The sequence below is a fragment of the Osmerus eperlanus genome, chromosome 18 (assembly GCF_963692335.1).
Source record: "Osmerus eperlanus chromosome 18, fOsmEpe2.1, whole genome shotgun sequence".
NCBI lineage: Eukaryota > Metazoa > Chordata > Actinopteri > Osmeriformes > Osmeridae > Osmerus > Osmerus eperlanus.
This window is the reverse complement of record NC_085035.1, coordinates 10,268,496-10,296,157: the sequence shown is the minus strand read 5'-3', so window position 1 is coordinate 10,296,157 and position 27,662 is coordinate 10,268,496. Positions and strand designations below refer to the sequence as shown.

The 27,662-nt window shown below is 43.4% G+C and overlaps 1 protein-coding gene across 3 annotated transcripts; it reads left to right on the top strand.

Annotated features, from left to right (window-relative positions):
- The first annotated feature begins 528 nt into the window (after nt 1–528).
- Nucleotides 529–26,099, top strand: fut10 (fucosyltransferase 10). 3 transcript variants are annotated; one of them, XM_062484721.1, is made up of 4 exons: nt 529–784; nt 1,455–1,731; nt 6,391–7,226; nt 25,889–26,099. In XM_062484721.1, exons 1-4 carry the CDS (start codon nt 704–706, stop codon nt 25,919–25,921), a joined length of 1,227 nt encoding a protein of 408 aa, XP_062340705.1. In that variant the 5' UTR covers nt 529–703; the 3' UTR covers nt 25,922–26,099. The 3 variants fall into 3 exon arrangements, 2 of the variants coding, with proteins under 2 accessions (XP_062340705.1, XP_062340703.1); XM_062484719.1 differs by lacking the exon at nt 25,889–26,099 and adding an exon at nt 7,391–8,318; XR_009932711.1 differs by lacking the exons at nt 6,391–7,226; nt 25,889–26,099 and adding an exon at nt 980–1,086 and having other exon boundaries at nt 534–784; nt 1,455–1,593.
- The last annotated feature ends 1,563 nt before the right edge of the window (nt 26,100–27,662 follow it).

Below are 27,662 nucleotides of genomic sequence, written 5' to 3'. Positions count from 1 at the left end.
AGCATCTTTGCATTAGTTTATTTATCAGTAGGCCCTACATCAATTATGAAAAAGTAGATGCATTGAATGAAGTTGGGAGGCCGAACTCCCAAGTCAATAAAGACTAATTGCCAAGTTTATGAACTTGAATAAAATGTAACTGATAGATAACCTATATTAGGTTAATCGAGTTAGAAGGGGGAAACTTGTACTTTGAAGGAACAGGTAGCGCTGACTACACATTCGGCCAATGACAGGCATTTCACATTTAGCTCCACCCACGTGAGAACTAGAAATATCAAGTCGTTTTATGGTGTATGTAAAAAAAAAACTACTAAAAGTCCAAATCTGTTTATCGGATTTTGCACAAAAAAACGGATTCTCAAACGCTTTTCTCATTCCTGCTTGTTCCGTTTTGATGGGATAACAGGAATTAAATTCACGTACACGTTAAGATGTCCTAAAATGAACACCGTACAGTGGGATAGCCCAGAGCCCGTCTACGGAGCGAGAACGCACGAGCCTACAAACAAAAACGGAGACCCTCCCACTATGCCAATCACGTGCTCTTACAAATGGCCGCGTAGACGCTATAAAATATTCAGCTTCAAAACAAATTGCAATCCGTGATGTAGATAACAGGCAATCTACATTTTAATAGACCGAATTATGTGTGTAATATGAATTTAAATATGAATTCCCCTCTGTGCGGTACTATATAAAAATGCCTCGATATACTTTGAGAAAACTTTTTGTTTTCGGTCTCTGCTTATCAGCAGTGCTATTTCTTATCATCACCCTGCAGGTATGTCGTATAAATTATCAACATAGGGCCTACTGATCATTATCTGTGGAACTGTGAACATTTCTAATGTTTTTAATAATTATATAATTACAGTAACCAACTAATAGCCGTTTGCACAACGTTCTGCCCAGATATTAGCCTGTGCATTGCACACTTGCAAATTAATACATGCGAAATACTTTCCTTTCATTTCAGGCACAATGAGTAGAACTGCAATAGATTCCCCAACATATGTACCCTTCTTGGTCTAGCTACTACTGTGAAGAAAATATAGGCCTTCCTACTTCTTTCCTTCCATACTGGTATTTCTTTTATACCCCCCTGTATAATAGCATGAACACTCCATCTTCATCCCAATCCATGAAAGCACTTGAAAAGATTACGAATAGAAATTCTCTCAAAACAAACCAAAAAATCTTGTTATCCCATCATTGGCAGTCAGTCCATTTACAAAGTTACCAGTGAATGCATGTTAAAGTTGTTATATGTTTGTGAGCCTATGTCAATGCATGCATCTCACATTTTACTAAAGAGAAAAAAGCCTGACCACCAATATCATCTTTCACATGCCATACTATGAAAGGTTCAGTCATGATGGTGTCATGTGAAATGTTTGTATTTGTTTAAAGAGAGTTTTTATGATTATTGCGTATTGGTTGTCTTTGTGCAGGTGGTGGTGGAGTTAAGCCAATTGGAAAGGAAGCTGTACAAACTTCCTTTACAGGAGTTAGAAAACAAAGCATTGAGACATGGGTTACAGAACAGTGGCCAATGGGATAATGAGAGGATCCTGGGAGTTGCAGAAGTTCAGTATCCATATGTGGTGTGGTGGTCCCCACTGACGGGAGAGACTGGCAGACTAGGAGAGTGTGGGACAAACAAGTGCTTCTTCACCATCAACAAGACCTACTACACACACCCGTCTACATACGCCTTCCTGTTCTATGGTGAGGAGCTATAAAGGTTTGATGATGTAATAAGTTTATGTGCTTTTTATCAGCACATTATATTTTTTGTCTTGCTGCATAAGAAAAGAATATAGGTGTATGCTATAGTTTGGATTATTGAACACTAGATAGAGCCCTTATACAGGCCTGCAGTTAGGAGTGACAAGGAGTGACAAGTAGGTTTCTGTATCTATCTAACTAGTGCACAGTACCCGTGATTCAGTCGGTGATTAAGATGTCGGTGAGAGCGAGACACAGATTCCTGGAATTATAGATAGATAGTGCACAGTGCCCGTGATGAAGTAGGTGACTCGGATGTCAGTGACGCACACATATTTCTGTAATTATAAATACTGTGCAGTGCGCATGATGCAGCTAGTTATGGCAGTTATTCTCAGTGGCTTTGGTACCTACATTTCTCAGATCACAATTGACATTCTCAAAGGTACTTGCTCAACCTCCACATCATCTCCATATCATTATGCACAGGATAAAAACAATTAATTTAATTTAAACAAAGTGCCAATGCTCTGGTACATTCATGCAAATGATTATTTAGTCTGCTGTTTCCTACATTATCAATTTCTTATGTCATGTAGATCAAAATGTATTATGTTCTCTGTTAAATTGTCTTAACCCCACAAACATCTAGAAATAAGTGATGGTTGATCCAATGACCAGTCATTACATGCACAATGGTTGAGCCAGTTGTCATAATTGTAGGTCTAATTCACCATACAGCACTGCATGTACAGTTCTGCCTAAGGGGTGTTTGGTATATATTTTGGTACACATTACCTTTTGTATTTTTTCCTTTGTGCTATACAGTGCTGTAAAATAGTATTGTATTTTCTGTATCATATTGACATAAGACACAGACAACCGACCAAGGAGGCTAAATTCGTAAGAACATTATTCCTGTTGCATGCCCATTTGCGGCTCCCTATGCCCATGCCTCAAGAAACCGACCGAGTAGCAGGCCCGAATCATCAAGTTACAGACCCCATGCAGTACCCATGAGGCAGCTGGTGATTAAGATGTCACTTAGTTGATTTGGTGACACACAAACACACAGAGAGACTCCAGGGGCCAAATGTACAGAGGCGCGAACGCATGAAGATGGGTGCAGAAATGTGTACAGGTGTTTTTACACAGAGTAACAGATTTCTGAAAAAACAAGTGGAGTGAGAATCTGCGTACCTCTGCGCACTTTACAACCCAAGCGTACACCATTTTTTTTAGATGTGATTTGGCGACACAGAGGGGCCGAAAGGCGAAAGAAAGTGCATGCATTACAAATTACAGTTTTACTTGATCTACAATGGGTGTAAATTGTATAGGCCATCTATAAATGGTCAATTATCTCGCGTTGGCCTATTTAGCCAGAAAGAAAACGTCTAAATTTGGGCCACAAATTAGTTATGCCAAATGTGATAAATATTTGTCATATACTATCGGTGCGCAATTGCTCCTTTAGTGCTTGGCCAATGGAAGATTAAGGCCAGCGGAAGTTTAGGGACCATGCAAATTAATGATGACTGGTTGATAAATCGTTATAGAAGGAGCCATTCTTTTGGATCTCTGTACTGAGTGAGCTTGGCCCTGTGTTGGAATGCTCCAAAAAAGTCAAGCAAATCGACTGTAAAAGTTCTTTGCACTTGGGACTTTTCAACGGGAGCTGGCAGACAGGTTGAGGATAAGCCAATCCACCCTTAGTTGTGTGATGCCCGAGGTGTGGCAATTTGAGAATAATGCATTTAGGACACCAGTTGAGAACCATGACTCTCAAATCTTGGCCCTCTGACCCAAATTACTTGTCGAAAAAAACACGATACAGCGCACACAGCATTAGGCCTACTTTTGCTCCTTGGTTGATCCTGTCATCCACGGGTACCGCGTATAATTGCTGGAGTTGAAATGCCTCTCAAAAGCTTTAGTTTTCTGCACAAAATTAAGTTCTGGTGTAGGTCTTCCTTTGTCGAACAAGCTAACGTTAGCTAGTTTATTAGCTTGTGATCACGTTCCCCACAGCGGGCGGAACTTGTCATAAAGTTAGTGATAACAAAACCCACCCATTTAGAGGGAAGATATGATTGGTCAATTTTACTGTCAATGGAGATTAGTCTTTCATTGAAAAACAAAATACAATGATTTACACATTTCATGAACCCATTATGTTATTCACAATAGAACATATAAACCATGTCAAATGTTTAAACTGATGAAATATACAATTTTAAGGAAGAAATAAGGTAATTTCGAATTTGATGTCAGCAACACGTCTCAAAAAAGTTGGGACAAGGCCATGTTCACCACTGTGTACCATCCCCTCTTCTTTTAACAACAGTCTGTATCTGTCTGGGAACTGATGAGACCAGTAGCTGGAGTTGTGGGAGAGGAATGTTTTCCCTTTTGTGTGTGATACAGGATTCTTTCTGCTCAAAGGTCCTGGGTATTCTTTGTCATATTTTTCGTTTCATGATCTACCAAATGGTTTTTAACTGAGTTCAATGAGTTCTGGAGGTGTTTCTGAGCCCATGCAATTATTTCCATTACAGAATCATTCCTGGTTTTTATGCAGCGCCGCCTGAGTGCCTGAAGATCACAGGCATGCAGAATGTATTTTTCCCCTTTGTCCCTTACACATAGAGATTTCTCCTTGTTATCAGAATAATCGCAGATTGGTGAATCCCTGCACATTTTTACTTCTGAGAGACTCTGCCTCTCTAAGACACTCTTTTTATACCAAATCATGTTATTGCCCCCGTCCCAACTTTTGCTGCCATAAAATTAAAAATTACATTATTTTTTCCTTAACCCTTTTGCTGCCTTCGGGTCACATGACCCAAAGGTTCATAACGAACCACCGTTGTGTTTACCCAATTTTACCCAATACAAAAACAAATAAAAATTATTTTCTTTTAACCATTGCAATGTGGGGGGTCTGAGACAGCCCGACAGTTAAAAGAAAATGCTTCACTTTGTTTTTGTAGGAGGTAAATCTGTCGCAATACGACGGTGGGTCACAATGACTGATGGGTCAGAATGACCCGAAGATAACACAAGGGTTAAAATGGTACATTTCATCAGTTTAAACATTTGACATGTTTTATATGTTCTATTGTGAATAACATAATGGGTTTATGAGATTTGTAAATCATTGTATTATGTTTTTATTTTTATTTACACAACGTCCCAACTTTTTTGGAATTGGGGTTACATTTAGTCATTCAACGTTCAAATAATTGCTAACCTAAGGCCACCAAAAAAGATGCTCCTCCTATTTCGCAAATTAAAATATCCATTTCACATTCAGTGAAGTTGAACGATGCCTTAGCCATTTATCATTTTTTAAATGCCTTAGCCATTTGTTTTTAGATGCCTTAGCCATTTCTCATTAAGAATCGTTCATTGTTCACAATGGGTTAATTGAGAAGTTTATTGAGAAACTTATAGGCGTAGAAATAGAAAAATATAGGCGTTTCAACAACCACGTAAGATAAAATATGGGAGTTGACACGGTGTGGACAACAAGCTTGTTCACGTGCGCAGAGTCACAAGTTAAGCGGAATCTATAAAGACAAACGTGTGATATCAGTCGCGTACACAGTGTTGATAAATCTGAGAAAAACATTGTGTACAATGTTTTTCAGTTTTCCAGTTTTCTCCATATGCATACTTCTGCATAAGTCTGCACACATTGCAGACTGAGAGGCAGAGTCTCTCAGAAGTAAAAATGTGCACACTGCACACTGCAACCCATGCGTATGCTGTTTTGTGTTTGTATGATGTGGCAACACCGTGTGATCGAAAGGCGAAAAGATGACAAATGACATTTTACTTTGAGGAAGATAGCCAGTACCTCACCAGTGGCCGTAACACTGGCCCGATGTGTGGCAATGCGCTTGTTTGCCTGTCATCACCAGCTGCATCACAGGCACACATCACCAGCTCCATCACAGGCACTGTGCACTATCAATCTATAGTTCCAGGAATCTGTGTGTGTCTCACCAACATCTTAACCCTTGTGCTGCCTTCGGGTCACATGACCCAAAGGTTCATAACGAACCATCGTTGTGTTTACCCAATGTTACCCAATACAAAAACAAATAAAAAATAATTTTCTTTTAACCTTTGCAATGTGGGGGGTCTGAGACCGCCCAACGGTTAAAAGAAAATGCTTCACTTTGTTTTTGTATGCGGTAAAGTTGTCGCAATACGACGGTGGTTCACAATGTCTGATGGGTCAGAATGACCCGAAGATAACACAAGGGTTAATCACTGACTGCTGCACTGTGCACTAGTGCTATGGACAATAGATCAGCCTTTTTCAACCCTTGTCCTCAGGGACGCCCTTCCCTGCATGTTTTAGATGTTTCCTTCTTCCAGCACACCTTATTCAAATGAACGTGCCGTTACCATTCTTCTGCTGAGCATGATAATGACCAAATCATTTAAATCTGGTGTTTTGGAGCAGGGAAACATCGAAAACGTGCTGTGTGCAACATGTTGTTTAAGGTTCCTTGAAATTGCATTTTTTAAATTAATTAATTATCCTGGCTTTCATGGAATGTCTGTGCGCAAACTCACCACTTCCATCACACAAAATCTATATTTATATGTTATGCTTTCTGTCCAACCCCTCTTAAATAAAACCAGGCACTGACTTCAACATCGAGAGTCTTCCACTGCCTAGGAGTCCACACCACCATTGGGCCCTCGTGCATGAAGAGTCGCCCAAAAACAACTACAAGCTCTTCCATGAGCCCGTCATCACCATCTTCAACCACACAGCCACTTTTAGCCACCAGTCCCACATGCCCCTCACTACTCAGTATCTGGAAAGCCTGGTGGTTCTGACCTCTCACAACCACCTAGTGCCACTGGCCCAGAAGAATCAGCTTAGGAAAACTATAGCCCCAGTGGTGTATGTACAGTCTGATTGTGATCCACCTTCAGACCGAGATTCCTATGTTGGTGAGCTTATGAAGCACATCAAGGTGGATTCCTATGGACGGTGCCTTCATAACAAAGACCTACTGCCTCATCTGAGGGACTCTACAACCATGGAGGATAAGGGCTTCTACCAGATTCTGGCCCAGTACAAGTTCATCCTGGCCTTTGAGAATGCAATCTGTGATGACTACATCACAGAGAAATTATGGAGGCCTCTCAAGCTTGGTGTGGTTCCTGTGTACTATGGTGCTCCCAATGTGAGGAAATGGCTGCCAGGTAATATGAGCGCAATTGTGGTGGACGTAGACAAACCCCCGGAGAAGCTGGCAGATTATCTGAAAAGGTTAGATGAAAATGATGAGGAGTATTTGACTTACCTTGGATGGAAGCTGAAGCGTGAAGTCTCCAACCCGGCCTTGATTAATGAGCTACAAGGACGCCAGTGGGGAGTGCAGGATCTCACCCAGGAAAACTACATAGACGTGTTTGAATGTATGGTGTGCAACAGGGTATGGGAAAATATCCACAGGTGTAAAAAGGTAATACTATGATTTTTTAAATGTATATATTTATTAATATTTATTTATATATAGTAATTATTGTTATGATTGAGTGATACTCTTTAAACAGTAAGTAACATTTCCAGAAATCCAATTATGTCAATCAATGGGAATAGATCCACAAAAATGTGTTCCTTGAACAGGGCCTTGCACCGAAAGCTTGGCAAGGGGAAGAAAATCATCTGCAGTGTCCTCCTCCACGGAGATTTGACTTTTCCACAGCGTCTGGAAATAGGACGTCTATGCGAAGAATTTGGAGGCCTAGCTATGAACAGTCAAAGAAAGAGGCTGGAGCTTTGCGTCGATTAACTGAGAGGAACAAGAATTTTACTGTGGCACAATATTGGAAGGAGGTGTTTAGTGATAAAACAATGACGATTAATGAGTAGTGCATGTAAGGTGTTCATCACTGAAATCGCTGTATATGCTATTTCACATTTTTACATTTATTTCACATTTCATAATTAAACAAATATAACCTTTAGAGATAATACTATATCAAACTATTTAGGAGGCGCATTATAGCCTACACATCAGCTCGTAACTATCATTGGGTGTGCTCAAGCCTTCGGCGAGAGCGCAACCTTTGTTCTCTCTCATATATCTTTGGTGGCAAAGCAGCGAAGCTGCGGAGCCACTTAAGTGTTTCTACTATTAGGTATAGGGTTCCTCCGGTAGGAGAACTCTATTGTTATTGTTAGTTTTATTAGGATTTCTCCGTCAGGAGGAAACCTATTGTTAGTATTACGGTTGTTCCATGGGAGTCAATGGCAGCCCCTAGACCAGAACTGTAAAAAGTTCAGAAATTTGGCATGTTGAAACTGCAGAGAATTAGTAACTACCATACCAAACATGGGCCCCTTTAGACAGAAGGTGGCGCTAAAGACCACGCCCCAATTTGCCGATTTTCAAAGTGATGCAATTTGAAGTGATTCCCATTTGACCCAAAATTCTGAAATTCATTACATATGCCTTATTTCTCATAAGGAACACAAACACAAACCAAGCCTCACAAACCTATAATGGCCACCATATTGTATTTTTCTGTACAATAAAGATTTAGGAAACATTTTTTTTTGCTACTCCTCCTACAATTTTTGTAAAATCGGCAGCAAGCAACCAAACAGGAAGTTGGGTCATATCTCAGCAAATCTTTGAGATATCAACACCGAACTTGGTATGTCACGAGGAAGACACTACAAAATGTTCCCATGTGCAAAGGGAACTTAATATCTTCAAAAATGATTGAAATACAGGAAATCTAATGTATCGCTAATGCTAAAATAATGCTTTACACATCCACCGGTCCAAAACTGATTCAAACACAAGTTCATATGAAGACTCTTTATAATGTTTAGTGCACAAATCTGAGAAAATGTTGACTTGGCCCATGTGGATCTTGATGGTATTGCATTTCATATTTGGTATCCCATTGGTAAGTCTGCAGCATGGATTTTTCTATACAATTTGTGAAAAATATACATTTTTTTATGGTTCTCAATGTTTTGGAGGAATCCGCCATTGCTGCTTGCAGCTATATTTATTATAAGTAGGATTCCTCCGTCAGGAGGAAACCTATTGTTATTGTTAGTATTATTATTGGTGGCCAAGCAGCGAACCTGCGAATCCACCTTTAGTGTTTCTACCTTTTCTTATCAGAATCAGAATGGGTTTTTATTCGCCATGAAAGTTTGCACAGACAAGGAATTTGCTTTGTCAGGAAGGTGCAAACATTAAACACATAGGAATCTAAAATTTAAATATGAGGACTAACTATACTAAGGGTACATAACTAGCAATACTAAGTGGAATTCGATTAAAATAAACTATACAATAAAATATAAAATATAAGTTGCAGTAATTTAAAATATAAAAATACAAATATTACAAATGGTACAAGATTGTATTGTGCAGTGCAAAAAGCAGTGTGTTTTAAGGGCATTGAGTCATGAAGTCAGTGTGAACCCCTTGGCCTTGTTGAAGAGGCCAACAGCGGAAGGGAAGAAACTTTTTTTGTGGCGTGTGGTATTGGTCCTGATGGACCGCAGCCTTCAGCCGGAAGGGAATGACTGAAACAGGGAGTGACCAGGGTGGGAGGAGTCGGCCACGATCTTCCTCGCTCGCCTTGAGGTATGCAGGTCCTCGAGGGCAGGCAGATTGCAGCCAATCACCTTCTCAGCAGTGCGGATGATACGCTGCAGCCTGCTCTTGTCCTTGGCAGTGGCAGCAGCGTACCAGATGGTGATGGAGGAGGTGAGGATGGACTCAATGATGGCTGTGTAGAAGTGCACCATCATTGTCTTTGGCAGGTTGAATTTCTTCAGCTGCCGTAGGAAGTACATCCTCTGTTGTGCTTTCTTGGTGAGGGAGCTGATGTTCAGTTCCCACTTGAGGTCCTGGGAGAGGATAGTGCCCAGGAAGCGGAAGGACTCCACAGTGTTGACTGGGGAGTCACACAGGGTGATGGGGGTGAGTGGGGCTGTATTCTTCCTGAAGTCCACAACCATCTCCACTGTCTTAAGAGCATTGAGCTCTAGGTTGTTCTGGCTGCACCAGGTCACCAGGTTGGCCGCTTCCCACTTATAATCAGACTCGTCTCCACCAGAGATGAGCCCAATGAGGTTGGTGTCGTCCGCAAACTTCAGGAGTTTGACGGACGGATGACTAGAGGTGGAGCTGTTAGTGTACAGGGAGAAGAGCAGAGGAGAAAGGACGCAACCCTTGGGTGATCCGGTGCTGATGGACCGGAAGTCAGAGACTTGTGTTCCCAGCTTAACGCACTGCTTCCTGTCAGACAGGAAGTCTGTGATCCACCTGCAGGTGGAATCAGGCACGTTCAGCTGGGAGAGCTTGTCCTGAAGCAGGGCGGGGATGATGGTATTGAAGGCAGAGCTGAAGTCCACAAACAGGATCCTGGCATAGGATGCTGGGGAGTCCAGGTGCTGTAGGGTGAAGTGGAGGGCCATGTTAACTGCATCGTCCACAGACCTGTTGGCTCTGTAGGCAAACTGCAGGGGGTCCAGTAGAGGGTCTGTGATGGATTTAAGGTGTGCCAGCACCAGGCGCTCAAAAGACTTCATTACCACAGAGGTCAGGGCGACGGGTCTGTAGTCATTATGTCCTGTTGGCCTTGGCTTTTTGGGCACAGGGATGATGGTGGAGGACTTGAGACAGGCTGGCACATGGCATGTCTCAAGGGAGCGCAGTGGTCAGCGCAGTGCTTGAGGGTGGCTGGAGAGACAGAGTCCGGCCCAGCTGCTTTGCGAAGGTTCTGCCTTTTGAAAATTCTGTTAACTTCACCCTCCTGAATGGAGAGAGTCGTCACTGTAGAGGGGGGGAGGTGGTTGGCCTCCTGGGTGGGAAGGGGTAGTTTAGGACTGTCCAATTGTCTTTCAAATAGGCAGTAGAACTCATTCAGGTCGTTGGCCATGCGGGAGTCGTTAGTGGAGTGGGGGGCTCTGGGCTTGAAGTTGGTAATCTGTCTGAGCCCTCTCCAGACAGAAGCAGAGTAGTTTGCAGAGAATTGGTGTTTTAGTCTCTCCGAGTACAGTCGTTTAGCCTCTCTCACCGCCTTGCTAAACCTGTTCTTTGACTCCTTGCAACTGTCTCTGTCCCCATTCCTAAACGCGGCCTCTTTCGCTGACCTCAACCTTCTGAGTTTAGCTGTAAACCAGGGTTTGTCGTTGTTGTAGGTCACCCTGGTGCGTGTTGGTATACAGCAGTCCTCACAGAAGCTGATGTATGATGTCACAGCCTCTGTGAGCTCATCCAGACTATTGGTAGCAGTCCAAGCACGCCTGCAGATCCTCCATAGCTTCACTGGTCCACTGTTTCGATGTCCTCACAGCAGGCTTACAGCGCTTTAGCTTCTGCCTGTATGCAGGGATCAGGTGGACCATGGCTTGGTCAGAGTGACCCAGCCTTTGTCGCCTAGCACAATAATCCGGATTGTCATGCTCCACACCCTGGCGAACACACGTTGAGCCTCGTTGACGCTAGCCTGCGGAGGCATGTAGATGCCAACCAGAATGAATGATGCAAACTCTCGTGGCGAGTAAAAAGATCTACAGTTAATAAAAAATGATTCCAGATCAGGAGAACCGTGCTGCAGAATAACTGTCACACCACACTGTAATCTTCACACCAGCCACTGTTAATGTAAAAACAAATACCACCACCTTTCGTTTTGCCAGAGAGCACAGGGTCACGATCCGCTCTCAGCAGTTTGAAACCTGCTAGCTGCAGCGCAGAGTCTGGGATCAGTTCACTCAGCCATGTCTCCGTGAAGCACAAAACGGAAGATGAATTAAAGTCTCTGTTTTTCCACACCAGTAGCTGAAGTTCATCCACTTTGCTGCTCAATGAACGCACGTGGGAGAGAAATATCCCTGGTAACACTGTGCGTACCCCACACCGACGGAGTCGCACCAGTGCACCGGCTCGTTCGCCTCTCCTATGACGCTTCGCTGCTAGGACAAAGCCGAGGGTGGCTTTGACTATAATTCCCACTAATTCTGCCGCTGGAAGCAGAAAAGTGGGAAATAAATCCACAGGAGTTGTAGTCCTGATGTTTAGAAGTACTTCTCTTGTTAAAGAACCCCGGAAATCTTGGCAGAACACTGAATTAACAGACAAAACAAGAGGGGCCAAGCAGCGAAGCTGCGAGGCACCTATTGTTATTGTTAGTTTTATTATTGGGTGTGCTTTGCCTTCGGCAAGGGCACAACCTTTGTTCTCTCACATATATATTTATTATTATTTCTTTTCCCACCCCTAAGGATCCGTCAATATTTGGACTACATAGACAACGTCAGTGTCAAAAGTTTCGTCTTGGTAGCGATTGAGTTGCTTGTATTTTTATTTACGTTCCGTTGCAAGGTTTAAGTTGAAATTACGTTCTTGTGGCGAAAAGTGAAGGTAACAGTGGCTAACTTGCTAGACACAGTCTCTGACGTGACGTTACTAACGTCTTGAAAACACGCGTGACTACCTCTAGCAGAACATTAAGTTAGCAGCTCGTTAACTTCTGGGAGATAGCTAGGCTAACTATAGTTTTACTGCAAGGCAGCTGCAGAAACGCCACAAGCAAAGAGGCCAGGGTGATAACTATTTACTCATTTTACTTTGTGATATAAAACACAATTATGAAGTGTAATGTACAATATAAGCTGATATAAGGAAGTACATCTACTTTCGGAAACCGTACTGTAGTCTACCATTTCACTGAAGCATTAGCATCATGACATTAGCCTCTGTTGCCCGGGCAACACATACAACAGCGGTCTATGATGCATCTGTTTTCAGTCGTTAAAACAAACATTCCTCACAAATACATTTTCGTTGTAGGATTTATTATGACATTAGATTACAAGTAAACGATTTGTTGGTGAAATTACCTGTGGTTTCAAACCAGTGTAGCTCACTGCAACACTAGCCTACGTGAGACACACTAGTAGCTAACAAAAACATCTCCACAGCTGTTCAGGAAGTCAAACCGCGACAGAACATGTTCAGCACTCCCCTAACTTAAATCAAAGTCTTTCAATAGGTAAAGCTATCTGACTACTAACCTGAACTTCATTGCCACAGCCTAAACTTTGTCAATCTGTTCAAGAAAATAATTAATTTCAGCCTAAACTGTACAACGGAACGTTGAATCGAATTCTACCAACGCAATTGCTACCAAGACGAACACAGCATTAGTCTAGTACTGTACTGTAGTAGTACAATTTACCGGGGCAGCTTCTCCACACAGGGCTACATCGCATTTTGCGTTGTAGCCCTGTAGTATGATGTCTCATACTTGGGCACTCTAGCGCCACCAACGGGTCAAAGTTGGAGTTTTCGGTTATATAGATTTTCCACCATTTCCGGTTTTATAAAAAACCTTTGAAAGCCTACTCTTCATACCATTTTTGTCAAATCTTCTTCAGAATTACCAGATATGCTCTTCAGACCAAGCCTCACAAAACTTATGGTAACGAATTTTGATCCCCACAACCGTTTGTCCGTGACAGCCAATCAAATTCGCCAAATTCGCCTACTTGGAACCTTATTCTGAGGATGTCCTCCAAAAATGGTGTCATGTGACTAAAAGGGGGCGTGGCCGGAAGCATTAACGTGTTTTGGCTAATAACTGTCGAAGTGTTTACCTTAACCCTTTGACGCGTAGCGTCACACCGGTCTGACGGCTGCTGGCTGGGCCCCACAGCGTACTGTCACACCGGTGTGACAGGAACGCGTCCTTACAACATCCAGTTCTAAAGAGTTCAGGATTAGCCTACGTGTATATTAAACATGAGTCTCAATGTACTGTATATTTTGCAAAAGTTTACCTTTATTATACATATGAAAACGTTCAAACTAATTAGTTTAGCTAATGTTAGCTAACAGCTAACCAAAAATAACTCACGCTTTACTCACGTCACCTAGTAAACCATAATATTATCAGTTTTTCTTGACTTGGCTAACACGTTCAACACATTTTACTATTGTACAACCAACCAGAGATCGAAATAATAGATATACATTCACAAATATGCATCTAAAACATCCGACAGTCGTCTGTCTTTCGTCTCGCTTACTTGCGGCCATCTTTGATTTTTTTGTGTTCCGGCAACAAAGATGGACTTTGATGCTGTACCACTTGACCCCGTACGCCTCAGTATTTTCTTGTGAGAAGAGTAGGTTATCTCGTTAACTCTTTGACACCCACAATGCATTGAGTACTGATCAAAACAAAAAACATGGCAGCCCTTATTTTCGGTAATAGCCAAGTTAGCTTGTCGAAAGCTACACTACGATAATATATAATATCCATTCACTGTGGATTCACTTGAATATTTGAAATTCGGAACAGCAATGACAGTAATAAGTTATACCCCTAATTTGCAACAACCTATAAAATCATTAGCACACACATTCACACATAGCACAGATAACAGATAATAATAAAAATATCACATACAAAGTTAAAACATTGATTCTGTGTGGGTACCAAATAAGCGAGAGTGAATGAGTATTAGGGGACTGTTTTACTCTGCGCATCAGTGCAGGTTTATATTGGGGGATTGACCACATGAGGAAATGTGCACATTTTATGGGTAATAGGGTGGCTCTGAAAAGAACCTTTGTTTTGCTTGGGAGACCTAACTAAACAACGCGTCTCAGGCCGACTAGAACATCTCGACCCAACAACCTTGGGCTTCTGTTGGGATGCTCACTGCTGGCGACGATGAAAATCAGGATCCACCTGATTTTCCCCAAGTTTATTCCGACATCATCCAGCGTCGAAAATACCGTGCTCGTGTCCCGGCAATCAATGCATACGGCATTGAAAGGGCGCGGCGACTTGTGAACGCCGGCATTGTGGGGTTCATGGGCACGGTTGGCATCTCATCAAATCAAATCAAATGTATTTGTATAGCCCTTTTTACACGCAAGCATGTCACAGAGGGCTTCACATATGCCCATAGAACTGCCCCTCAACCAACCTAAACCCTCAAGGAAGACAAGGAAAAACTCCCATAAAAACTTCCAACAGGAGAAAAAATTGAAGAAACCTTGGGAGGAGCAATTCAGAGAGGGATCCCCTCCTCCAGAGACGGTTGGTGAGGGAGAGGAGCAGAACACAGGCTAAACATAGTCATACAGTGTCAATGGGTTTTGAAACACCAAAATCCATTGTTCAACTTTATAGATGTAGGACAGGACCGGGAGACTCGCGACCAGGTAGCTTGTGGTAGCTTGTGTCCCATTTTTTGAAAGGGGCATAGGCGGGAAAAATGCTACTGTACATTTGAACCCTCCCACCTGTCACTCGCTAAAACATGGCCACCTACCTGATCTCTATTAGCCATTAGCTTACAGTAGCCTATATCCCCATTCATGCAACCAACATATACATCATAACAACATGTTAAAACCACTTTATGGGTGAATATTTGATAATCGGAATAGCAATATATCCCAAATTTGCAACAACCTGTTAAAATAAATACATACACGTTTCTTTTTACCACAGTAACTTTTTTACTAGTATTGATCACGTCAGACTCATCGGCTCAGATGATTTTGCACTCACCCAGAAGAGAACAGACTAAACAATTTGGCATTAAAAACTTTTATTTCATAAAGTTTAAAGTATTGGTTCAACTCAAGGCAAGCGTCGATCCCGTCTTGCCGACTGGATTCCTCTGTCTGCGTGTGTGAGTCCTTCCGGTCGGTACAGTCCCGCTCCAGACTCGCAGTTGTGAATACACACTAACCAGTAGCTCATGTTGCACAGACAGCCCACAATCCACCGTTCCGCTCGTCTATCTGGGTGACCCTCACGTGCAATACTCATTTTACTGGTACACCCACAGCTACATATCCCACAACTTTCCGCTCATGTGAGCGCGAGTGAATCAATGAGCATTAGGGGACTGTTTTACTCTAAGCATCAGTGCAGGTTTATATTGGGGGATTGACCACATGAGGAAATTTGCACATTTTATGGGTATTTGGGTGGCTCTGAAAAGAACCTTCGGTTTGCTTGAAGACCTAACTAAACAACGCGTCTCAGGCCAACCAGAACATTATCTAGGAACAGCTCGTTCCCCAAGTGGTTGAGGTGAACTCCATCCCTACGATAACAGTCCATCGTATGCCTGAGGTAAGCGTTTGAGATGCCAACCGTGCCCATGAACCCCGCAACACCGGTGTTGACAAGTCGCCGCACCCTTTCAATGCCGTATGCATTGATTGACGGGACATGAGCACGGTATTCTCGACGCTGGATGATGTCGGAATAAACTATGGTCGTCCTGGGGAAAATCAGGTGGATCCTGTGAAGATCCCGCCTCATCGTCACCAGAAGTGAGCATCTAAAGAATATATTGTGCTTATTAAAGTTATGCATTGTGCTTATTAAAGTTATGAACTTAGAAGTGTGCTCAGGCTTAAACATTGGGTCTCACACTGGGTGTGGGAAGCAGGCTGTTCTTTGTGTCTCTATCTCTTCATTTTCAGAAACAACCTTGAAACCGGGTGGAGATGGCACCCGAGCAGGTGGGACGCGCGTAGGCAAGAACAACTCCCTGACGCACGAGAGAACAAGCTCAACCCTTTTTTGATACTTGTGTTTTCAATTGCATTGTATATAATATGCTGGGGCAGGGAAAGATAGCCTGTTGGACCTACCCGCAAACTCTGTTTGTGTCATTGAATACTATCATTACATATTGGAATAGACACATAGATATTTTGAATCCTTCAAATGGTGACCCCGACGCTGAAAAGAGGGAGTCCAGAGGGTTCCAGCCCGACCGACAGATCGGGAGAGAGACCCATACACCGGTACGAAGAGGGAGACGTAATCGTCAGAGGGGCCTCAACATAAAAAAAGGTAAGCAGACACCTGTTAATTCAAAGTACTGCTATTCGGAACTGAGAACCAAATTTAGACGATTACTATGTTTCATCGTACCTAGTCAAACCAACAGTGGTGGGAAATCAACCGTTTTTGTGTTTTGTCCTTGTCCAAGGGGAGGTTAGAGTCCTCTCCAGGGGTTAGAGTCCCTAAACTCGTTGTCCTTGTCCAAGGGGAGGTTAGAGTCCTCTCCAGGGGTTAGAGTCCCTAAACTCGTTGTCCTTGTCCAAGGGGAGGTTAGAGTCCTCTCCAGGGGTTAGAGTCCCTAAACTCGTTGTCCTTGTCCAAGGGGAGGTTAGAGTCCTCTCCAGGGGTTAGAGTCCCTAAACTCGTTGTCCTTGTCCAAGGGGAGGTTAGAGTCCTCTCCAGGGGTTAGAGTCCCTAAACTCGTTGTCCTTGTCCAAGGGGAGGTTAGAGTCCTCTCCAGGGGTTAGAGTCCCTAAACTCGTTGTCCTTGTCCAAGGGGAGGTTAGAGTCCTCTCCAGGGGTTAGAGTCCCTAAACTCGTTGTCTTTGTCCAAGGGGAGGTTAGAGTCCTCTCCAGGGGTTAGAGTCCCTAAACTCGTCTGTGTCCAAGGGGAGGTTAGAGTCCTCTCCAGGGGTTAGAGTCCCTAAACTCGTTGTCCTTGTCCAAGGGGAGGTTAGAGTCCTCTCCAGGGGTTAGAGTCCCTAAACTCGTTGTCCTTGTCCAAGGGGAGGTTAGAGTCCTCTCCAGGGGTTAGAGTCCCTAAACTCGTTGTCCTTGTCCAAGGGGAGGTTAGAGTCCTCTCCAGGGGTTAGAGTCCCTAAACTTGTTGTCTTTGTCCAAGGGGAGGTTAGAGTCCTCTCCAGGGGTTAGAGTCCCTAAACTCGTTGTCCTTGTCCAAGGGGAGGTTAGAGTCCTCTCCAAGGGTTAGAGTCCCTAAACTCGTTGTCTTTGTCCAAGGGGAGGTTAGAGTCCCTAAACTCGTTGTCTTTGTCCAAGGGGAGGTTAGAGTCCTCTCCAGGGGTTAGAGTCCCTAAACTCGTTGTCTTTGTCCAAGGGGAGGTTAGAGTCCTCTCCAGGGGTTTGAGTCCCTAAACTCGTTGTCTTTGTCCAAGGGGAGGTTAGAGTCCTCTCCAGGGGTTAGAGTCCCTGAACTTGTTGTCTTTGTCCAAGGGGAGGTTAGAGTCCTCTCCAGGGGTTAGAGTCCCTAAACTCGTTGTCTTTGTCCAAGGGGAGGTTAGAGTCCTCTCCAGGGGTTAGAGTCCCTAAACTCGTTGTCTTTGTCCAAGGGGAGGTTAGAGTCCTCTCCAGGGGTTAGAGTCCCTGAAGTCGTTGTCTTTGTCCAAGGGGAGGTTAGAGTCCTCTCCAAGGGTTAGAGTCCCTGAACTCGTTGTCTTTGTCTAGAGGGAGGTTAGAGTCCTCTCCAAGGGTTAGAGTCCCTGAACACTGTCTATTTGTGTTGAGTCAGATTGAGTTGAATAAAAATAGAGAGGAGTGTGGTGTGTTTTTTCCTTTGAACAAGAAGTTAAAGAAATCCCGAGGAGAGATGGAGAAAGGTGGGGGCTAAAAGAGTCTGTTACGTTGAGATCTTACAAAGGTTATCCCAGAGGGTATACCCCTGGTTTATAAATTGGTTCTAATACAATTGGAAAAGTTATACTAGAGCAAAATTAAGTGAATAGACGGTAAACGCTAAACAGCTGTGTTGGTCAAAGAATGGTTTGAGGAAATGTATGTGAAAAATTATGAGGAAGCAATTGGAAAGTTACATAAAGGATTGGTTTAGAGAGGATCATGGAAGGTTATGAAATAAAACAAGAACGTTTTGTGGATGTGAAGAGATGATTGGTTTAAACACTGATGTTTTGAAGAGGAAACTATGAATATACTTTTATGGTATATGGGATAACATTTTAAGTCAAAATAGTAAAATCTAGGGTTTTTAAGAGTTTTGATAAAGGTATTAGATATAATGTGGTTAAAAATGAGAAAGAGAACATAACTAAATGTACTTTTATTTGGAGTTTAATTGTAATTTGGTTTTAAGTTTTATTTGAGAGTTTTATCAGAGCCTGGCATACTGTTTGGGATAAACAGTTAGGCTGTGATAATGTTGTATTAATAAATGGTATTAGTGCATAAAGAGGGTTATTATAACATTAAGTTCTGAAATAATTTGGGAACACTCATCAAGTCTAATAAATTGTGGTTATGATGGTTTGAGCTAATTGGCTCGTTTTGAACTGCAGCAAAATAAGTTATGAAGTTCTACCTATCTGACCTTTATAGAAAATATATTTGGGAAAAATGTTTGGTTAATAGCTACATTAAGAACATTATTTGGTCTATATTTCATTTAAGAAGCATACGGATTCTGGTTTGGCATAATGAAAATTGCATTTATCATATCTTTGATAAAAAGAGGTGTGATTTGGTAAAATAGAGAATCTAAAACAATATTGGTCTTAAACTTAACTGTTTTAAAAGACAGAAAAGGTTTTTTGGAGTGAAAGAAATTAGACTAACATTTGATTTTCTAAAGAAGGGAACAAAGAAACAGATTGTCATTTCTGGGCATGACTAATATGAGTTGAATATGGGGGCTCGTTATTAGATGCTGTTACATGTGTTTGCTCAACAATAAGAACACTGAAGGGAAAATACTGCCTGGTAATTATAGATACAGTATGTTTACTATGTGAATTGAAGTCTTTCCCAGTCCTATACCAGATGCATAACACCATTTGAATTGATTTATTGGAGATCATATGTAATACCACAACTTAAACCTTTCACATAGCATGATGAAGAGGCGAATCAAATGGTTAACCAATTTTATAAAAAATGCTAACTAGAAAAGAGATGTCTTCTGCTAAATTCTGTTCCAGGTGAAGCAGTAAACCAAAGAGTGGAGGAGTCAAACGAGGAGATTGGGTATTGATTAAAGTTATCAATGAAAGGAGGGATCTTATGAAGACTTTAAAATATCCTGTCTAATTTCTGGTTTTTCTATTTGTTTCGAATTTATTTTATTATTACAATTCTAAAAGCTTGGCTAAAGTTGTATGTATGTGGTGAAGGGGGCCTGTGAGCATGTCCAGGTCTGCCGTGGATACATGGATGTTGAATGTCCACTCTGGAGTGACAGTGGGTTTTCCCCTATAACATCATTAGGGTTTTCCCACTGTGTCCAGTGTGTCCACACCACTTGGCTATAACGCTGCATAGTCCTCATCATTATTGTATGTCAACATTGTGTAATCGGTAATGGGATATTTTTTTAATTTGGGTTTGTTGTCACACCCTATAAGGGTGTGAAAGGAGGGATTTATTTGAACGTAAAAAATATCCACTTTAAATCCTCAAATGGGTTCTTGATTTCAATATCTGTGTTCAATCATTGGTGTTCGACTGTTCGCATCTCATTTGACTCAGTTACTGCTTGATCATGGGAGATAAGGTGATGCTGGGACTGTAACTCTTTTCTGCTTCAGGACGAGTCAGACCGTGACCCAGACCCTGGAGACCCTGCCCCATCTGCCCCTATGCCTCATCAGACCTATGAGTGGTCTGCCCCCCCTTTCCCCTTGAAGACCCTGTCCCACCTGCCCCAATACATCATCAGATGTTCGGGGAAGCCTGTTGTACATTTATGGACAGGACCATTTAAGGTAATCGAGAGAACCTTGCACGCCCTAAGGGTGCTGGGGAAAGGAAGTACGTGGTACCACTGGAGCATGTGTTGTGCTGCTCCAGAATCCAGTCATACGTTGCAGGAGTTGGTGGAGAAGGGCCAGTGAACCTTTTGCTATTGCTACGAGTGTGAGAGTCCAGAAAAGAGGGTTACGACTAGGTCAAGAGTGATACTGCTTGACCACACTAGAATTGTACTGGACTAAGAAGGTTTCCGCTATTTTACTTAAGAGTGTGCTATATCAATATCAACATGATTGTTGCTGTATCCCGTGTATCAGGTCCCTGTGAAACCGAATCATTGTCTCGGCTGTGGAGAACCCAAAGACGGGGTTCCAAATGCCGTTGCTGGGGCTGGCTGACCAGGACGAGGAGACGGTAGTTGGTCCGGGCTATGTTGATTGATCTCTGGTGTTTTCAGAGATCAAAAGAGGGATTAAAGAATATATTGTGTTTATTAAAGTTATGCATTGTGCTTATTAAAGTTATGAACTTAGAAGTGTGCTCAGGCTTAAACATTGGGTCTCACACTGGGTGTGGGAAGCAGGCTGTTCTTTGTGTCTCTCTTCATTTTCAGAAACAACCTTGAAACCGGGTGGAGATGGCACCCGAGCAGGTGGGACGCGCGTAGGCAAGAACAACTCCGTGACGCACGAGAGAACAAGCTCAACTCTTTTTTGATACTTGTGTTTTCAATTGCATTGTATATAATATGCTGGGGCAGGGAAAGATAGCCAGTTGGACTTCGTGAACCAGCCCAAACTCTGTTGCGGGTAGGGAAACTTAGACAACTCCAGAGCTCTGTACTTGTTGATTTCCAACTGCTGCATTAAAGCTGATATTATCGGACCTCTGCGACTCCAGACCACTCTTTCTAGAACACAGATTTGTGTCATTGGATACCATCATTACATATTGGAATAGACACATAGATTTAGAATCCTTCACATCCCGACAGAAGACCGAGGTCGTTTCCACCGAGATGTATCACTATCACCGCTGGGTCTTGATCCGGCGTAATGCACAGCAGCGGCACAAGCTGGTCCCACCGCATCCCTCTCTGGCCCATCCAGCGAACCCGGCACTGCAGTCCCAGGTTGGTCTGGAACCGCTGTTGCCGTGTAGCGTGCAGATGGCGCTGCAGCCAATAGATGAGTGAATTGACGACAATCCAGACCCTTGGCTCTTCCCTGTTGATGATGCTTGTTGAATGAACTCCAATGATAGATTTGACGGCAAATAAAGGGTTGGATATGCAAATGAGGAAACTTGTGTCCCATTTTTTGAAAGGAGCATAGGCGCGAAAAATGCTACCGTACATTTGACCCCTCCCACCTGTCACTCGCTAAAACATGGCCGCCTACCTGATCTCTATTAGCCATTAGCTTACAGTAGCCTATATCCCCATTCATGCAACCAACGTATGCATCATAACACATGTTAAAACCACTTTATTTACATTTATGCATTTAGCAGACGCTTTTATCCAAAGCGACTTCCAAGAGAGAGCTTTACAAAAGAGCATAGGTCACTGATCATAACAACGAGATAGCCCCAAACATTGCAAACAGCCAGAACATGAAGCATACATTGTGGAAAACCAAATAAGTGCCAAAGGGAAGAACCATAAGAGCATGCAGTTAAACAAGTTACAATTGAACAACATGAAATTCCCCACAAGAGTGCAAGAGTGTACCTGTAGAAAAAACAATCAACAGTAAAAATATTTCACAGCGAGTACAAGAATTTGAAACCGTTACAACTAACCAACAAGAGCAACAAGTCTCTCAATACGAGTCATTGTAATCCTGGAGGGAACATCAGGTCCAGCCAAGCATTCCTTAGTGCCGTTGTACTCCCGGAACAAGTGCGTCTTGAGCCTTTTCTTGAAGGTGGGGAGACAGTCAGTGTCCCTGATGGAGGTGGGGAGTTGATTCCACCATTGGGGGGCCAGACAGGGGAAGAGCTTGTGTTGGGACCGGGTGCTCTTGAGCGGTGGGACCACCAGACAGTTGTCAGTAGAAGACCGTAGGTGGCGGCGACTTTATGGGTGAATATTTGAAAATCGGAATAGCAATATATCCAAAATTTTCAACAACCTGTTCAAATAAATAAATACACATTTACATTACATTTATTCATTTAGCAGACGCTTTTATCCAAAGCAACTTCCAAGAGAGAGATTTACAAAGTGCATAGGTCACTGATCATAACAACGAGATAGCCACAAAACATTGCGAGTAGCCAAAACATGAAGCACACATTGTGAACAACCAAAATAAGTGCCAAAGGGAAGAACCATAAGAGCATGTAGTTAAACAAGTTACAATTAAACAACATGAACTGCTATAAGTGCAAGTGTGCCTGTGGAAAAAGCACGCAACAATAATAAAAACAATATATCACAGCGAGTACAAAAAATTTAAGTCAGTTACCACTAACCACAAGAGCAACAAGTCTCTAAGCAAGAGTCATTGTGATCCTTGAGGAAACTAACATCGGGTCAAGCGAACCATTCCTAAGTACCATTGTACTCCCGGAACAAGTGCGTCTTGAGCCTTTTCTTGAAGGTGGAGAGACAGTCAGTGTCTCTGATGGAGGTGGGGATTTGATTCCACCACTGGGGGGCCAGACAGGAGAAGAGCTTGTGTTGGGACCACCAGGCGGTTGTCTGAAGAAGACCGTAGGTGACGGGTGGGGGTGTAAGGCTGCAGGAGAGACTTGATGTAGACGGGTGCAGTCCCGTTCACTGCTCGGAAGGTCAATACCAGGGTCTTGAATCTGATACGGGCCATGATAGGTAGCCAGTGGAGAGAGATGAGGAGCGGGGTAACATGGGAGCGTCTGGGTAGATTGTAGACCAGGCGGGCCGCTGCGTTCTGAATCCTCTGAAGAGGGCGGGTTGCACATGCTGGGAGACCAGCGAACAGCGAGTTGCAATAGTCCAACTTGGACAGGACAAGTGCTTGGACTAGCAGCTGGGTGGAGTGCTCAGACAGGTATCTCCTGATCTTCCGGATGTTGTAGAGGGTGAATCTACACGACCGGGAGACCGCAGCAATGTGGGCCATGAGGGAGAGCTCGTCGTCCATGGTAACCCCAAGGTTCCTGGCAGAGGATGAAGGGGTCACCGTCGCAGATCCCAGGGTGATTGAGAGATCGTGGGAGATGGAGGGTTTAGCCGGGATGATGAGAAGTTCTGTTTCGGCGAGGTTCAGCTGGAGGTGGTGCTCGGTCATCCAGGCGGAGATGTCTGTGAGGCAGGCCTCAATCCTAGCTGAGATCCCCGGATCGGTCTGGGGGAACGACAGGTACAGCTGCGTGTCGTCAGCGTAGCAGTGGTAGGAGAAGCCATGGGAGGTGATGATTGGTCCAAGTGGTGTACAGAGAGAAGAGGAGGGGTCCAAGGACGGAGCCCTGTGGGACACCAGTGGAGAGCTGGCGAGGGCCTGACAGTTTGCCTCCCCAGGAAACCCGGTAGGATCTTCCCGACAGGTAGGATGAGATCCACTGGAGTGCAGTGCCAGTGATGCCCATCTCAGAAAGTCTGGCGAGCAGGATCTGGTGGTTAACCGTATCAAACGCTGCAGAAAGGTCCAGCAGAATGATGACGGATGACCTGGAATACACGCTTCATTTTTACCACAGTAACTTTTTTACTAGTATTGATCATGTTACGTCAGACTCATCGGCTCAGATGATTTTGCGCTCCTATGATTCGCGCTCCTATGATTCGCGCTCCTATGATTCAATGTTCATATGATTTGCGCTCACATTCAGCACAGTCATAAAAAACCTTTGAATAGAAATGGCAAACGAACCAAGAAAGCAACTGACCGAGGAGGATATTAGAGCAGTGTTTTTTAAATTCTGATGAGGAAGGGGATTTTGCAGAGGAAGGAAATATTAGTAGTAGCGACAGTGAGGATGGAGAAGTAGTGGAAGATGAGGAAGGAGTCAGGTGGCTGAGCGGTGAGGGAGTCGGGCTAGTAATCTGAAGGTTGCCAGTCCGATTCCCCGCCGTGCCAAAATGACGTTGTGTCCTTGGGCAAGGCACTTCACCCTACTTGCTTCGGGGGGAATGTCCCTGTACTTACTGTAAGTCGCTCTGGATAAGAGCGTCTGCTAAATGACTAAATGTAAATGTAGAAGATCTTCCTGTCAATCTTGTGGCTATTGCTAACTCTGAGCCTGAGGGCGATGGAGGCAGGGATGAAGTGGAAGCGGTTAGCTCTACCGGCTGGAGAGCTGCTAGTAACTTCAATCCCCCTAGACCTGCTGTTTTGTTTGATGACACATAGTCTGGTGTCCGAACCCCCCCTGCATCTCTTTCTGAGGCAAATTGCTTCAAACTTTTTTTAACAGAGGACCTGGTTGGGCGCACTCTGCAGGAGCAGAGCGCGCCAGGAGTGGGTAAGCTGGCTAAGTGGCTACCCACAAACATAGATGAGATGTACTCATTTCTCATGGCAATGCTACTTATGGGTGTTGTGAAGAAGTCCTCTCTGAGAGAGTACTGTAGCACAGACCCCATTCTTGCCACTCCTTTTTTTGCTTCCCTGTTCTCACAGGACCGCTTCCTCCTTCTTCTCCGCTGTCTTCATTTCCAAGACAACGAAAGGGCAGATGCAAGTGACCCTTTAAACAAGATCAGGAACATTTTCCATGGTATTACCTCTGCCTTTGGTCGGGTCTTTGTTCCTTTCAAGGATCTCTGTATAGACGAATCCTTGATGCTGTGGAAAGGTAGGCTGCGCTTCCGTCAATTCATACCGGCAAAAAGGCACAGGTTCGGAGTCAAGTTCTTTGTGTTGTAAGTACTGGCTATGTTCAGGACATGCTCATATACACAGGATCCACAACAGACATCCAGCATCATGATGTGCTTGGGATTTCAGGGTCTGTTGTCATGACCTTGCTTGCTCCACACCTGAGGAAAGGCTATGTACTGTGCGTGGACAACTGGTACAGCAGTCCAACCCTCTTTCAACATCTCCTGTCTCTTGGAACAGGTGCCTGTGGGAGTGTGCGGTCCAACAGGAAGGGGATGCCACCTTTCACCTGCAAAATGAAAAAGGGAGATGTTGAGTTCAAGGAGAACGGTCAACAGCTGGCAGTGAAGTGGCATGACAAGAGGGATGTGCACGTCATTTCCACTGTGAATGCATCTGGAATGGCTGCCACTGGAAAAGTGGACCGTGTCACCGGAGAGGGAATTGTAAAGCCATGCTGTGTACTGGATTACAATAGGAAGATCGGAGCCGTAGATAAGGGTGATATGCTCAATAGCTACGTACCCTGTGCACGAAAGACCACCAAATGGTATAAGATCTTTTTTCATCTTCTTGACAATGCAGTCCTCAATGGCTTCATTGTCCATCGCCAATTGTCAGGTGAGAGAATTCAACAATACATTTTAATTCATTATATTTATCAGACTCCTGCTTTCACATTTAGCATGAAATGAAATAAAACGATGACAACTGTATTAGAATGACACGTGTCACAAAGTGTTTCACCATAACATGTAGTCTTACTCAAATCCTTCCCCCCCCCCTTCTCTTTCATGCAGGGAAGACTATACCTTACCAGGAGTACAGGATGAACTTGATACGGCAAGTCCTTGAAGTGCACCACACAGCTCGGCGATCATCAGCTGGTGGACGTCCTGCCTTAGACAATCCTCTCCGACTGACAGGCAGGCACTTCCTTTCTGAGGTTCCTCACACTGAGACTCAGGGCATCAGGACCAGGAGGAAATGCAAGGTCTGCATGTCCACCACACGACCAAGTACATGTGTGCGGCGTGTAACGTTCCCTTGTGTGCTGCCCGATCAAAGCTATTCGGTCCGTTGTGGCAACGCTGCCGTATATCCAACAGCTAAAGCCGGAGCAAGAACAAGTTTTGCAGAGTTTTGTTGGTGGCCATGTTGTGGCCCTCCTCCCCACGGGGTTCAGGAACAGTTTGATTTTCCAGCTACGGCAGCTAGCTCTGTTACAGTAGTGGTGAAGGAATTGGCTAAGGCGAACGCTAGCGATTGGTTATGGCAGATCAGAGTGGCTCTGGGCAGATCCAATAGTTTTAAACTTCAACAGAGTACCCGCCTACAAGGAAGTCAACGCTTGTCAATGGAGCGAGGCCAGACTCTCTATACAAATGCAATGTACGAGAGTCTGGTTAGGACCAGGCTACCATAATCATGCACTAATTATTCTTTCTGTTTCAGACAGACTTCAAGATATCCAGTTATTGTACCATCATCATGCACTAATTATTCTTTCTGTTTCAGACAGACTTCAAGATATCCAGTTATTGTACCATAATTATTCTTTCTGTTTCAGACAGACTTCAAGATATCCAGTTATTGTACCATCATCATGCACTAATTATTCTTTCTGTTTCAGACAGACTTCAAGATATCCAGTTATTGTACCATAATCATGCACTAATTATTCTTTCTGTTCCAGACAGACTTCAAGATATCCAGCCTTTGTACTATCAACCAAGAACCTATATATTTTCCAGGAGCTTGCTCGATCGCCTTTTTGCGATGGGTCAGGGAATACTGTAGTTTTCCAGTCTCGCCTATATTGGCTCAAATAGGTGGACTGGTTTTTCGATTCCCTCTGGAAAAGCGGTTCGTTATTATGTCAAATAAATGTCATTGCTTATAAATACGGAAGTACTGTGTCTTTTGTACATTTAGAGAACTGAACCATTATTGTATTTAGCACGTACGGTATGGGTGAATTCCTACTGAGTTGGTAACGCAGCAAGCCGCGAAGCCACTTAAGTGTTTCTACCTTTTCTTATTATTGTTGGAATGCTGCTTCAGCATTCCAAGTATTGTTCTTTGACTCTTTATTCAACTTCTTCATATTTGTTGGAATGCTGCTTCAGCATCTTCTTCTTCTATTTCTTCCAAGACACCTTTCAGCGCCTTCAAATCTTCAGCTATTAAAACCGTTCAGCTATCAAAAAATTCAGCAGTTTCAGGCCATGGGTGCTATGACTTTTCAGCTTTGTACCTCTTATGCTTGAATTAATATAAATCAATATTCATAATATTTTTAACATGGGTTTCCAATGGAGTTTTCTTTCAAATCCTCTCAAACTTCTTTTAACTTCTTCAACTTCCAAATCCTTCTTCTTCCTCAATCTTTCAGCTAGAGCCACCATTTAAACTTGAATATTTTGACAAAACCCTAAACTATTTTTAAATAATTCATCTTTTTGATATCTATTCAACTTTTTTCAATATCACTGATTATGTTTCATGACTTTTTCAAGCCGTTTCTGAGATTTACATGGGTGTTTACGCGAAACCCTAGAGTGCAGACTGAAA

Bases quoted from the DNA above. Each gene is read 5' to 3' on its own strand.
- fut10 (XM_062484719.1), top strand. From the start codon at position 704: ATGCCTCGATATACTTTGAGAAAACTTTTTGTTTTCGGTCTCTGCTTA. The intron at 785-1,454 runs GTATGTCGTATA...GTCTTTGTGCAG, and splicing joins TTCTTATCATCACCCTGCAG to GTGGTGGTGGAGTTAAGCCA. The intron at 1,732-6,390 runs GTGAGGAGCTAT...AAATAAAACCAG, and splicing joins ATACGCCTTCCTGTTCTATG to GCACTGACTTCAACATCGAG.